The 13,465-nt window shown below is 48.0% G+C and overlaps 7 protein-coding genes across 7 annotated transcripts; 1 reads left to right on the top strand and 6 right to left on the bottom strand.

Moving 5' to 3' along the window:
* Positions 1-489: 489 nt before the first annotated feature.
* Positions 490-1,770, bottom strand: FPRO_01821 (uncharacterized protein; the record flags this gene model as incomplete). Its single annotated transcript, XM_031227217.1, has 1 exon — positions 490-1,770. One exon carries the CDS (start codon positions 1,768-1,770, stop codon positions 490-492), a length of 1,281 nt encoding a protein of 426 aa, XP_031074652.1.
* A 622-nt stretch (positions 1,771-2,392) lies between these two features.
* Positions 2,393-4,354, top strand: FPRO_01822 (uncharacterized protein; the record flags this gene model as incomplete). Its single annotated transcript, XM_031227206.1, has 2 exons — positions 2,393-3,031; positions 3,086-4,354. The coding sequence occupies 2 exons, from the start codon at positions 2,393-2,395 to the stop codon at positions 4,352-4,354; spliced, it is 1,908 nt and encodes a 635-aa protein (XP_031074651.1).
* A 34-nt stretch (positions 4,355-4,388) lies between these two features.
* Positions 4,389-4,940, bottom strand: FPRO_01823 (uncharacterized protein; the record flags this gene model as incomplete). Its single annotated transcript, XM_031227195.1, has 1 exon — positions 4,389-4,940. One exon carries the CDS (start codon positions 4,938-4,940, stop codon positions 4,389-4,391), a length of 552 nt encoding a protein of 183 aa, XP_031074650.1.
* A 518-nt stretch (positions 4,941-5,458) lies between these two features.
* On the bottom strand, positions 5,459-6,725 carry FPRO_01824 (uncharacterized protein; the record flags this gene model as incomplete). The annotated part of the gene is made up of 3 exons (XM_031227184.1): positions 5,459-5,593; positions 5,647-6,369; positions 6,420-6,725. The coding sequence occupies 3 exons, from the start codon at positions 6,723-6,725 to the stop codon at positions 5,459-5,461; spliced, it is 1,164 nt and encodes a 387-aa protein (XP_031074649.1).
* Positions 6,726-7,184: 459 nt separating this feature from the next.
* FPRO_01825 (uncharacterized protein) lies at positions 7,185-8,127 on the bottom strand (the record flags this gene model as incomplete). The annotated part of the gene is made up of 2 exons (XM_031227173.1): positions 7,185-7,556; positions 7,603-8,127. 2 exons carry the CDS (start codon positions 8,125-8,127, stop codon positions 7,185-7,187), a joined length of 897 nt encoding a protein of 298 aa, XP_031074648.1.
* A 1,826-nt stretch (positions 8,128-9,953) lies between these two features.
* FPRO_01826 (uncharacterized protein) lies at positions 9,954-10,699 on the bottom strand (the record flags this gene model as incomplete). Its single annotated transcript, XM_031227162.1, has 2 exons — positions 9,954-10,280; positions 10,337-10,699. 2 exons carry the CDS (start codon positions 10,697-10,699, stop codon positions 9,954-9,956), a joined length of 690 nt encoding a protein of 229 aa, XP_031074647.1.
* A 395-nt stretch (positions 10,700-11,094) lies between these two features.
* Positions 11,095-12,591, bottom strand: FPRO_01827 (uncharacterized protein; the record flags this gene model as incomplete). The annotated part of the gene is made up of 2 exons (XM_031227151.1): positions 11,095-12,261; positions 12,316-12,591. 2 exons carry the CDS (start codon positions 12,589-12,591, stop codon positions 11,095-11,097), a joined length of 1,443 nt encoding a protein of 480 aa, XP_031074646.1.
* Positions 12,592-13,465: the final 874 nt, after the last annotated feature.

The raw sequence follows: 13,465 nt of genomic DNA, 5'->3' as shown, positions 1-13,465 counted from the left end.
GATAGTGTGTCTTGGCGGCATGTCATCGAGTACAGTGTCTCGTATCCATTTTTACGAATCGCTGGAAAAGCGGTCATTTCACTATCACTGAAAGACGTTGAGGCTATGCGCAAATAGGGCGATCAATTTACTCTACGAGCCTGCTAGTCAGGAACGAGGCTTTATGCATACTCGTTAGTTCACCTTAAGGTCACTTGTCACGCTAAAGTAGGCTGAGCGTTCGCTGACCATCTCAGATCAGCACTGCCTCATCAATGGACAAAGTACATCGAGGTAAAGACCACGTAATTCTCAAGCTGCCTTTTTGGCACTTTGCATACGGGTCATCAAGATGCCTTGATTAAATTCCATTATTCTACCCTCGTGCGCGATGTCTAGATATCACTTTGTCTGGGCGCTGAGTGATAGGATAAGTCAAGGTTCAACGAAAGTTTCAGAGTAGACAGTTACAGTAGGAAAAAAACATTATAAAGCAGAAGCACATATGTTTTATCGACTCCAGCCTGGCTGATGTGGCACAGAATCCCAGTACCGACTCTCATCCTCTCTCGCATCAAACTCTTCCCGAATCCCAAGATTGTCCACAATCTGGCACAGGAGCAGATAAGCAATATCGCACTTATCGTTACTCAAAGGATTAGTCTGCAACAAATTATTATCCTCGATCAGTCTCTTGAAGTCCACTCCGCGGTAAGAACCCATGTTAGGAGCAAGGCCCCATCGTCGTCCTGGATTTGAGCAAAACTCAACAAGTTTCTGCACAGAGATGGCATCAGGCTCCCAGCGCAGAGCCAAGGCTTGAGGCATTTTGTACCAATAGGCCACTTCAAACCATGCGAAAAAGTCGTCGATCTCTGTGATGGGCTGGTTGTCGTATTGACTTTCTGTCGCGCGTCGCAGCTTTTCCTCTTGCTTTGCTGTCTCGACGTTACGTTCGAGTTCACTGAGAATAATCTCTGTTGTGATAGCCAAACCATTGATCGCGTCGATCATACGCTTCATGGTTGGAGTTGACATGATGTCGTCTGGCCTCTTGTAGATGATGTTGTGCTGTACTTCAGCCCAAGCCTGCGAAACGACTGTTCCAATCTGTATCTCGACTCTATACCCTCCCCCCCAATTGACCACCATCTGCCAAGACTTGTAACCTGAATGTTGCCAGTACTCGTCAGAGCCATATTGATCCTGCGACCGCCAAGGACCTCTTGAATGGCCCTCGAGATTCTGTCGATCTGATTGTGGAGCATCTCTCCCGCTACCAACGGTGCCAAAGAGATGGGCAACGCTGAACCGCTGCTGGCACTCTTTTGCCATGTTGATTACATCCTGCGGCAAGTATAGCCCGATCCTAACAGCAGCAAGGTCTCCCATATCCTGGTGCTGAAAGATGTCGTCGTTAAGCGCGAAGGTAGTAAACTCGGCTTCACTCTCCATGCCTCTGAGCTTAGTCTCCAGCGATTCATAAGCTTTGATTCTGCACGTCACCACGCCTTTGGTGCCAGTCTCTTTGAGGAGATCCTGCAGTGTATCCCTAGCTGCGTGCGCAACGTGCTGGTAAGCGGCTTGAGTGTCGGGATCACCGTAATATGCAAGGCATTCTTCAACTTTCTGAAGATATTCAGCGTTCTGGGTGTTTGAGTCTTCATGATCATCTTGGCCGTGAGGGTTTGCTAAGCCACCCTGGTCATCCGAACCAGTGTGGCTATAAGCATCTTGCTGATCATCCGAGTCGTACTGGTCGTATGAGCCATAGCCGTGGTGGCCACTCATGATGGAAGAAGACTAGCGAGGTGATAGGAATTTGGAGATATTGTTTTTTTGGCAGAGGGATCAGAAATATTAGACTTTTGAGTTAAATAAGATGAAGAATATGACAATACTAATTTAACCAGGCTCTTTATACTTTTGCAAAGCCTGGAGGTCGGGATTGTAAAACGAGGCTCGGCTCTCGGGCTTGAACCCCAACGGCCCCCAACTTTCCAAACGCAGCGTTAAATCACAGTACACCACTAAATCTTGATGAATCCTTCAACTATGTCTGATTGGCTGGCACGTTACATAGCTGGATGCTACAGTCATCTTGTGTGTTCCTATTGAGGTTGAAATGCGGCTGAAAGTGACGAAGCCAGCGCTTATGTCAAACACGATGGTAGCACAAAGCTTGGCATCGAGCGGCAAATGCCTCATACATAACCAAGAAATCTTCATAGCATATTCTAAATAGAGGTCTCTGCATTGAAATATCAGGCAGAAATATTGTCCTACTGACAAGGGTAATGATGTAGTGAGTCGGCCTAGGTATGCCTGGGTTAGGAAGCTCAAATACGCTTCTGGACCCGAATCCGTGGGACCAGCTTGGCTGTTGGTTTGTCTTATCGCATCTTACTCCACTATGGACCAACAAGGAGGAATCGCTTGCTCTGGCAAGCATACCGTCGAACCAACCCTGTACTCTTCAGCCGCATTGCCCCATTACCAGTACCCCCCGTTGACCAGCCTTGGTACAGTCCGGATCCTCTCATTAGACCCTGGCCAACCCGAAAGCCCACTGCGGGGAAATCTGGAAGAAGCTCACGTCAACTCTCTCAAAGACTACGAAGCACTATCATACGTCTGGGCAGATCCAGGTCCATCTGATAGACCACATGAGATCATCATTTGTGAAAACAATCAGGATGCTCTGCTGCCACTTAGAGGAGGTTCCATCTTTGCCGCTTTGCTTCAGATTCGACATCCGGATCAGAAGAGGCGAGTTTGGGCTGATCAGTGCTGTATCAATCAGGATGATCTTGATGAGAGAAGCAATCAAGTCCATTCTATGGGCAAGATTTATGAAAACGCGACTAGGGTCTTGGTATGGCTTGGCTTAGACACCAACAAGGAAGCAGAGTCAGCTTTCAATCTGATCCATAAGCTTGACGAAGCTCTCAGCACTGATGCACAGCATTCTCATGTCTTAATCTCAAGAAATCTCGAGAGGCAAATACGGCAGCACGACAAGGTACTCCAGGCTTTGACAAGCCGTCCATGGGTAGGTTCTATAAGATCACAATCGTGGGAGGATGAGTTTTGACGTTTACTATAGTTCAAGAGAGGTTGGGTCGTACAAGAAATTGGAACAGAAACTCCTGCCACGATGATCTGGGGAAATCACAGTATCGATTGGAATACTCTGGCCAGGGTGTGCCAGAAGTTAAAAGGATACCATCAACTTCGTAGCACTCTTGGAATCACTACTTCAGATATATCGTTCCTTTACCGACGATTTATACCACCAGACAAGACAACGCACCATGCCAACCGATACAACTTCGTGTACGAGCTTCAGAGATCCCGCCATCTGCAGTTCACTGATCAGAGGGATCGAGTATTTGCTTTTCTGAGTCACTTCTCGACTCGGGCACTTCTACCTCTTGGCTGCGGACCAATATCAATCGTGGCAGACTATACGCTCTCTGTTGAGCAGACTTACGTCAACATCGCCACAAGGATATTGCGAGATCGCCCAGAAGCGGCGTGCATTACTCTTGCGGCAGTGCAGCATCCTCAGAACAGTCTACCTTCTAAATGCGATGATGTCAACCTTGGAAATATTATGAAGTTGCCTTCATGGGTACCTGACTGGAGATGGTCTGAGGGGATCATTTTGGCTGAGCCAATATGTCCTCACCGAGCTCATCGTAATTCTACCGTCAAGATGGACATAATCGAGAATGAGAGTGTGCTACAGATACACGGTATCAGTATTGATACTATTGAAGAATATTCCAGGCCAATGCTCTCAAGCGACTTTTACGGAAAAGCCGACCTGGTAGAACACCTCTGGCAGGATATTTGCCGAAAGACAAGGTTCAATCGTGTGGATAAGTACTTGAACGGAGACTCTGCTTTCTTTGCGCTGATGCAGACGCTCAGCAACGCGTGTGTTCAGGCAACGGGCCACGAATGCAAACAATATGATTCCGTTCCTGAACAGACATGGTTACAAATGGCAGCAAAGTTCGTAGTGGAAACGTTTGGTAGTTTTGCAGTATCAGATGACATTACGAAACAAGCAGAAAAGATACAGGACGAGAAAGAACATGATAAATGGAGTCGGTGGGCAACTTCCGCGTCAGACGGACGAGTATTTGCACGAAGTAAGAAGGGCTATTATGTACTAGGGCCATCGGCATTGGAAGCCGGTGATGTGTTTTGTGTTTTATTTGGCTGCAAGGTTCCATTCTGTCTGCGTCGCGCCGGGGAGAGGTATTTACTGGTTGGTGAGTGCTATGTTCATGGGTTGATGAAGGGAGAGGCGATGGATATGCTGACTGGGGGCGAAGTCGAAGAGCAGGTTTTCAGTCTCATGTAGGAAGAATATGATGTTCCTGTTCATCGAACTATCTTTATTTCATATCCTTTGCGTACTGGAATGCTGCAAGTACTGTTTGTTGAACCTCGTCTCTCGTGAACTCAAGCTCAACATCACCAGCCTTCCTCTCCCTAACCTCACTTTCCGACGCCCAAACAAATCGCTGATGCTCATCCGGAGATAACTTGACATCTTGCGAGCCCAGATCCACCTTGACGAGAAAATTGAACTGACAAACTCTCTTCCCGTCGTCAAGGGTAAAGAAATGCGGTTCACCAACAGGGCCCCCAACCCACTTCGCCTCCAGTCCAGCCTCTTCCCTGAGCTCACGCGCAGCAGCGCTCAGAACACTCTCATCTTCATCATCGCATGCACCACCAGGAGGTTCCCATTTGTTGGGATCGTCGTCGCTTGCCGCGCGCTGAAGTAGGAGGATGCGCGGTTCAGACGCGATGCTCGTGTCTAGCACGAGAGCACTTGTTGCGATGTAGCCAAACTGGGCTTCTGGGTGAGCGGCTAGGTAGGCGTGTTTTGAGACGGAAAAGTCTGCGGCTGATGGGCCATTCTCGAATCGAAAGTTACTCATGTTGGTGGTGAGTTTGGGAACGAGCAGACCAACACAGAACACGATAAATGGCTCTTAGATCACGTGCTGACCTGCATCCCCCGCATATCATATTATATGCCATTCTTTATTGGATTGAAAGTCTGACATTGGCTAATGAAACTGACGATTGACTTGTGTATCATGGTGTATTACATGTTCTGTTTCTGTAACATGAATGATGCCCCAAACCTTGGACCTCCATATGTTCTAAATCCTCCTGTAATGTAATACTTTGTTTTGCTTCATGACGTTCCCCTTGTTTGCTCATGCTTCCCAGGGCTTGCGACTCAAAAGCATGTGATCCGCTCTAGCGACTGAGTCTTCTTATTCTCAGGCTCGGGCGTAGGAGTTGGTCTGGGCGGATATGGCGTAAATATTTCAAGTCGTGTAGATGATCTAAGTCGAGTGACTGAGCCAATTTCTCTTTTCCATGAGGACTCTTTATGCCACTGCTGAGGCGACCCTGCTGATATGTACTCCCTTGCACATTTCCATCTTCACCGGTATAGTTGTTTGGATGCGCGTTGGAGGCTAGGGACCGGCTCTGGTTTTGCCGGTAGTGGATGTACAACGGAGGGTTCGACAACAGGGGACTCGATGATGGAGGGCTCGACTTGATGGGTCGCACGGTGCTAGGAAACTAATTAGCAAACTTGGGCAGTAATATAAAGGTCAGTGCCCTCACCTGTTTGAGTTCCGCACTCGACACGAAGAACCGGTAACAAACAGCACACCTATTGTGAGCCTCCGCATCGTGCTGTTTTTTGAGCTCAAAGGTCTCAAACACCTGCCCACAGTGACCACACGCGATGTGGTCCAGCCACAAATGGTCGCACAGCTCCTTTTCCGATTCAAAGCGGACTTTTGGATCACAGTGGTCGCAGAAGAATGTCCCAGGCTTTGCAGAAAGATTAGACATGACGTGTTTCTGCTTCTTGGTTGGACTGGTAAATTGTGTCTTGCAAGCACAACAGAATGCATGTCCGTGTTTATCTCTCTGGTGCATCGTTAGCCCAACTTCTTGGTCAAAGCTTTTTCGACAGACATTGCAGTGGAAGGTAGACGCCTTATTCTCCTGTATCGATGTTTTGAGAGTGGAGAGAAAATATACTAGGCCTGTTTCTTCGATCCAGTTTCGTAAAGTGCATGCTCTTTTTTCGAAATGTCTGAAGACGTGACCCATGCGACGGTACTTCTTGTCGCAAGTAGGGCATTGGAGGTTGATGTTCCGAGTTGAGGATGGGTGGAAACGCGCACAATGAGTTGCTACAGCACTGCGGACAACCTGAACGGTGCAGGTTGATTTGCACGCGCCGTGCTCAAGATGATCCATCATTCCTGAGTAGGTTTTGAATCCTTTCTTGCAGCCGATACAGCAAATCGGGGACTCTTTGTGGGTAGCTTTGTGCTAAGAAATCGGTCAGATCAGAAAGTAACTGTCCAAGTGAATGAACTCACTTGGAGTAACTCTGATTCTGTTGGGAAACCCTCGTCGCATGCGATACATAGGTTGCCGTAATGCCACTTCGAGAAGTGTCGCTCTTTTTCGGCATCGCTTTGGAAATATCTGCAGCATTCGCTGCAAAAGGGATGAGGGGCCGCCGTGTTTGCTTTGGAAGTTGAGAGATGATGACCATGACCCTGAGCAACTTTGAGCTTTGACTCGCGCCCTTTCTTGACTTGCACGTCGACGATTATGCAATCATCATCGGAAGATGAAATCTCTCCTTCTTCGAGCTTGAGGCGCTTACGTGCACGCCCCATTATGGCAACATGTGATGCGGTTGTAGTCTCAGAGATTTTAGCAGGCGTTGTTTGAGTGTAACAGAGAGAAAGCAGAGTTTGCGTGGAGATCGGTGATGCTTTTGTGAGCGTTGCCAATAAATGAACGTTGCTTTCTCTAACGAGGATGTTTGTGATGCTAGCCTGTGGTTGGGTTGGGTGCTCCTGCCTTGTTCAATACGGTTGCCAACAGAACAATCAATCAATACCTCAGGCAGCATTTATCAGGTCGTGCTTCCCTATACCCCGCAGAGATCTCTACCTACCTTATGGAAGCCTCATTTGTGTCAGAGCTCAGGCAATGTATTTAGGAGACCCGTGATTGTAGGAGTTGGGTCAAGATCATCCAAAGCGCTCGGAATCTAAGTCTCTTCACCAATTGCTATCGTTTCCAACTATCCTAGCCAACCCCTTTCACAGCTCTTCTTGCGGACCAACCGCTCATCCCTTAGAAACCAAGAAACTGGTTTTCAAACTCTGACTTGTACCCATCTTCTTCCTCTTGGGCGTGGCCTTTGCTACAGCGCTTCTCGGTGGATAAGTCTCAAATACAGCCGATGCTTGAGCTGTCGCACACTTTATTCGAAGGCCTTGGGTTCTCACTGAAGGTTTGATCTCCGGAGAAGCAACTCTATTCAAGGGAGCTTCTGGGCTTGCTTCCGATTTTACTTGGGTAACGGTGGTCGGAATGGAAGTGACCGTTGGAGGAGAAGTGATCGTTGGAAATTCTTTCTTCATAGGTACAGCCGGAACCGTCGGCGAGGCCGGTTCGACCAGAGTAAGAGGGTTGACCCCATGAAGCTCTTTGTAGTGCTGCCAATTATGTTAGAAGATTCAAATTGAAGCAAAGAATACTCACATTGCATAGGTCATCTGGGCACATGAAGAACTGGAAACAGTCAGGGCATCTATGATGAGCCACAGCCCCGTGAACCAACCGTTCCTGCTTATTGCCGAAGTTCAATCCACAAGGCGCGCATTTGTTGTGGAAGTGCCACATATGGTCGTTGTAGTGCTTTCCCATGTCAAAAGCAACAGAAGGCTGGGACATGGCGCAGACGGAAGCCCGAACTTTGATCGGTGTGCGTGAGATGATATGTTTATGCCATTCTTCCGAGTCGCGAAAAACCCTGTCACACGTTCGGCAGATGGTGTTCTCATGTTGATACCGCACGTGATCAAAAAGACCGGCTTCAGAGTCAAACAGTCTTTTGCACATATTGCAAGTCCTGTTGGCCACATCGATTTCTTGCGTCAAGCTGAAGAGGAGATGCATCAGGCCCGTTGCTTCTTGCCAGTTCCTCAGGGCGCAGAGTCTCGATTCCATGTGGCGGAACAGAAGGGACAGAGTCTTGAATTCGGCCTCGCACCCCGGACATGTCATATTCAGGCCGGTCCGATCATTTTATGACAGTGCTTGGATAGTGCTCTAGCCAAGAACGCGGAATTGAAGCCTGACTTGCACCGGTTTCCTTCAAGATGGTACATCATCTGTGATTAGGAGATCCATCTGTGGTCGCACGCTGGGCACTGGATTGGATTCGGGTCATGCGAATATAAATGCTGGTAGACAAACCAGGTTACTCATCAAGTTGAAAGATGGGCCATCGAGGACTGAGCTTCTTGAGATCTGTGGCAGTTTCGAATCCTATATCGCACGCGAAACATAGGAATTTGTCCCAATACCATTTGGAGTTGTGCGCCGCCGGTTCCTTGGCGTCATTGAAGATGATTCGGCAGGGCATGCAGTGAAGCGTTCAGCATGCTGTGAGCATAAACATTTGTTTCTCCACCATGGCAAAAGTGCGCTCCATGTTCTGAGCCCCAATGGAACCGGCACCAGACGCGTCTACGCCATGGTCCGAAAATTGCAATTGCCGTGGAACCTGTCTAGCGAGTTCAGAAGAGTTAAGGCCGTTCAGGTGTTGGCGCTGTTGAAGTGCAGAGGCAGGGGCGCTGCAGCTGGTAGGCTGCTTTTGCGCTACGCGATAGGCGCCTGGTCTTCAACCTTGGCTCTCCGGCGTGCGCGCGCCATCGCGGCGAGGAAGCTTGGAATTGCTGGAATTCGGGGGGCAAAAAATATTCAAGAGGCAAAGAGCCGCGTTTCTCATTAGCTAACTCCGGCATCACCAGAGAATCATCATGGTACGGTGAGAAGGGAGTCAACAACGCGTCTTGTTCATTGAGTTTCAGGGTTTGGTTGGGCTGAACTCCAAAAAGCAATTTGTTGCAAGGCGCGTCACGGCAGAGCGGGGGTGCTACGCTTCCCTGGAACCCCCGCCCCGTCCACGAACTTCAGCAGCCATCAACGTACTGTACTCCGTAACTCTATTGACACAAACTCTGCCTGTATCCAGACCTCCTCCAGAATACCTAGGTATGTATCTGCCCGAACCCCTAGCTGTCCGTTCGCGTTCTACAGTGTCCTGATGTTCATCATGTAAGTGAATATCAAGAGCACGATGTGGACTAAAGTTGCGTATACAGCCACGGCAGCTCGACATAACATCCTCAGTCTTGCGCATTACTTTCTTCGCGAAGTATAATGCTGAGGCTCAAAGAAGGTCAAGAAAGACAGACAAGATACCCTTCACGGGGAGTTGTCGAACTTTGCCTAATATGATAATTGTCAGACAGGCTTCTTTAGAAGTTACACGGTAGATACTATTTCACTGAACCTGATAGCCGAACTTGCCTAGCAAGAGGAGTTAAGATAACCCAAGAGCTTCATCCTAAGCATGCAAAGGCTTAGGTAAAGTTTAGTATATTTTAGTAAACTTTAGACTAGTTTGATCTAATATACTGATTGGCATCTATACAGAATTCTATGGCCAAGGCCAGAAACCCGTCCTCACCAGCGGTAATGATATAGTACTGGCAATTTAAAGACCTCATATTGTTCTCCGATGAGCAAGTACTGGCCTAGAGATGGAACTTCATCGCGGAGCGGGAGATCTATATCCTGTCACATCAGGGGTATTTCATGTTCCTTGGTAAATGTATTTCAGAATTTTCTCTCGCCTTGCCTTACTATAGATATCTCTCAAATGTTATTGTGGGCATTGGTGGCCATCGCTGCTTATTTCTTTCTCGATAAAGAGTCTCTTGGCTACCAAGCTTATAACAATGTGAGTATTCTGTCCTACACCAAGAAAGCTAACGACCAGATATTGTACGAAGAGAGAATAAGCCGATCTGAAGATCCTAGCTTTAGCAAATGCTTTGCTCTATATGGTCGAAGAGTAAGTCGTAGTCCGAGATACTCGCGTCACAGCTTTCACTCTCAACATGCTGCAGCAGAGCGCTCAACTTGTTAAAATACGTTCCGCAGCTACCACAGTCAAGGTCATCGTCGTGGTCATGATTCCAGCGCCCGTAGATCTCGTAGTAGTCCCAAACGCACTGCCTGATGGAATGTTCGTCAGACCCCGACTCGCAAGTGTTGGCCTCAAGATGGAGCACCATGGCTGAACGGGAGATGAACATCCTTGAACATCCGAGGCATTCGAAATTTTTCGCGGCGTGAGTCTTGCGGTGCTATGAAAGTATAAGTATGAGCTGAGAAAGATAAGAGAGTAGTTGGGAAGACCAACGTTGATCAGGTTCGATCGCGAGCTGAAGAATCGGCCGCAGGTTCGGCATTTATGATGAACATCCACATCATGCTCCAGAAGATCTTCCTCGTCGGAGAAATATTCATGACATGGAATGCAAGCATGGTGTTCTTCTATCAGATGATCTGCCAGATCATCTTGTGAGTCGAAGTCGGGCTCGTAATCGCAGTGAGTGCAGATGTGATGCCGTGGAGAGTTCTCAAGGTGCTGTTGCTTTGCACGTGCGTGCGGAAAGTGTCTTTCACAGCGCCAACAGTAGGTCTGAGAGTGTACGGCACGGATGTGTTGGTCCAAGGAGTTCTCTAGGCGGAAGTGCCTGTCACAAGGAGGACAGTAGGGCATTTTCGGCTTCGCTAGGCTGATGGCATCATCTGAGGGCTAGGAATATGGTCCGAAGAATAGGCCAGACTTGGATTATGCTTTGTTATTGAAAGAGAGACAGAGAAGTTATTATAGGTAAGTTGAGGCATGGGTTGATAAAAACGTGCGTGGTTAAATGTTTGTGTTTGAAAGTAATTTGGTTTAGGGACATATTAAACATTGGTCCTGAAAGGCCCACTGCAGGCTACAAGACTTCGTTTGTAAACCAGCAAACAATTTGTTGAGAGCTGTACCACCTAGTTGAGTGTTTGTGCTCATATTCGGGACGATTGTGTAACTGTCTGCCTAGCAACGTATTCATGTAAGCCAGCCAATGATATCAAGCTCTAACATCAAGTAAGCCATAAGGTGCCAATTTACAGAGGAACATCCCCCGAGCATCGTCCCTTGACAAGACTAGCATCCTTCCCCGTCAACCCATCAAAGTACTTCAGAAGAGTCTTCACAGGCACCATCTCCATCTTGCCTAGATCCGGGTGCGAAGACCTCAAAGTCTTTCCACTCCAAAGAACCCTAACAAAATAATCCTCCTTCTTCTTGTAAAGCTCAAAAACAACCTCACTTCCCATACCCGGCCAAACCATCAAATCGATCTGAAGAATACTCAACAGTCGACTGATAGAGCCATCGTGTGCAAAGTTATGAAGATACAAGAGATCTCGCTTGCCGGCTACGACAGCGCGGAAGTGGCTTGCTAGCTCGGCAATCCAGACGCCCCATGAAGTAGCGGACGCAGCGAGCGATTCGGGTGCGTCGCGGTACATCTGGGAGTATTCCCATTGGCCGAGACGATAGACCTTGTCAGCGAGTGTTTGGTCGACGCAGGTAGTTGAGTTCTTCCCGTTGACTAATTTGCAGGGGAAGGGCTTCTTGTGGCATTGGCGAGCGGAAAGGTTATCATAGTAATGATCAAAACTCTCATGGAACCCAACGTCGTTAGATGGTACACCAGAGATGTCGTCAAGCGTCTTGTAAAGATCCTTTGTCTTGTCAAGATGCTTTTGCCACTCTTTGTTAGAGGAAGACTTGATTGCGCTCGTCAACTGGCTTCCAACACTGCACTTGTACTGCGGCTCAAGACTATCCACGCCAGCTTGTTGGATAAGCAACGGGACGGATTCGGTGGTCTGATACATGCCGTTGATGAACATGCCAGCAACCTGACTCGTAATCTGGTTATTGGTAACTCGAAACATGACTTTGCTTCGCCAATCTTCCTTGCGGCCTGGGATGAATTTCAAAAGATCGTGATAAACTTCATAGAGATCCTTTCCATGGACCCAAGAATCATCGAGACCTTCGGCGGTGATTTGAGGAAATTGACAGGATCCGATCCATCCGGAGGGGATGAAGGGGTTGATATCTGATGTGAAACCTTTCCAGTAGCCTTGGGCGTTAGGCTTGGGGGGTTCTGTGAATTGGCGGCCGAAATAGTAAAGGCCTTGGTTATCGCAGTTCCATTGGTATGGCTCAACGGGAAAGGCGTTTGCTGCGTAGGGAGTACGCTTGTGATGTCTTTGAATCTACCATCAAGTTAGTAACCGTATCAAAAGTGTGCCCTGGGATATTCCACTTACCACTTCAACATATTGCAACTCATAATCCTTCGGAGCTTTCTTATACTCCCTCTTCCTCGCATGAGGCATGTTACACCAATTATACGTCCCATACTTATCATCCGGCGTATGCGACGACTCATAGATGAACCCCCAAGTTCCTTTCCCATCCAACACCTTATCAAGGTCATTAACCTGACTAGAGCTCGGAGGATACCACTTCATATTTGGGTCATTTCCCAGTACCGGCGCAGCCGCAAGGAGGCCAAGTAACGAGCTTTTCGGTAGGGACGCCATATCTGCGTATTGTCTCAAAACGAAAAAAGTGCCGAAGGAGAAAACTGCAGTGAGAGCGAGCAGTCTCCCTCTGCAGCGGAACCAGGACAGCGCCATTATATATGCTTGATGAGGAAGGTAGTTTAGTTGATGGAGGATGGTTTTGAGGCTGGAAATTACGCGGTTTAATTGGAGCGCACGTGGAGACGCCATTGGCTGAGACAAGGTTATGAAGAACTGGGTCTAGTGTTGCGGAGATGGTGGGATGGCATGTTTGGCCAGAACTGGGGGCGGATCTTGGAACGTGAGTCGGGGATAGAACCTTGCTGTATCTTCCACTTTTGGACTTTTCCATTCATGGTTACACTGACCGTTGGAGTCGCAGTTGTGACCCGGTAATCTGGACCGTCAGAAGCTTATCTTGAAGCTTTACTCATTGAGAACACCGACGCTTATTATGGCAAATGGATAGTTGTCATCTCAAGGATATGGAGGAAATTGGATATCGCTGGTAAGGAACGTGATGAGTTTGATTACATACAAGTATGTCAGTTAAGACTATAATACTCGTCATCAACACCAAGTTAAAATTAGACGCAAAGATTAAAACCAGCGGGGATCGATGGTCACTCCAGGCCTGAGTTAGGGGATTGGGGCGGCTATCTAGCGCTCGTCTTTAGTGATGTTGCGCCACCGAAGGCCCCACGATCAACTTAAGCTCTGTACTGCCCGAAAGATCTTGGCAACCTACAGTTGAGAAAAGAGTACAGCCAAGGTACAGCCTCCATTCATGCCAATATGAAAAGAGACGAGGTAAAATAGACATCGAAAATGCAAAAGAGTGAAATCATTTGTGAAACAACACCCATCCTCTTCATTGGCTTGAGCGAAGGAA

This window comes from Fusarium proliferatum, assembly GCF_900067095.1.
Source record: "Fusarium proliferatum ET1 genome assembly, contig: FPRO_scaffold001, whole genome shotgun sequence".
Lineage (NCBI taxonomy): Eukaryota > Fungi > Ascomycota > Sordariomycetes > Hypocreales > Nectriaceae > Fusarium > Fusarium proliferatum.
This window is presented reverse-complemented; position numbering and strand designations above follow the sequence as displayed.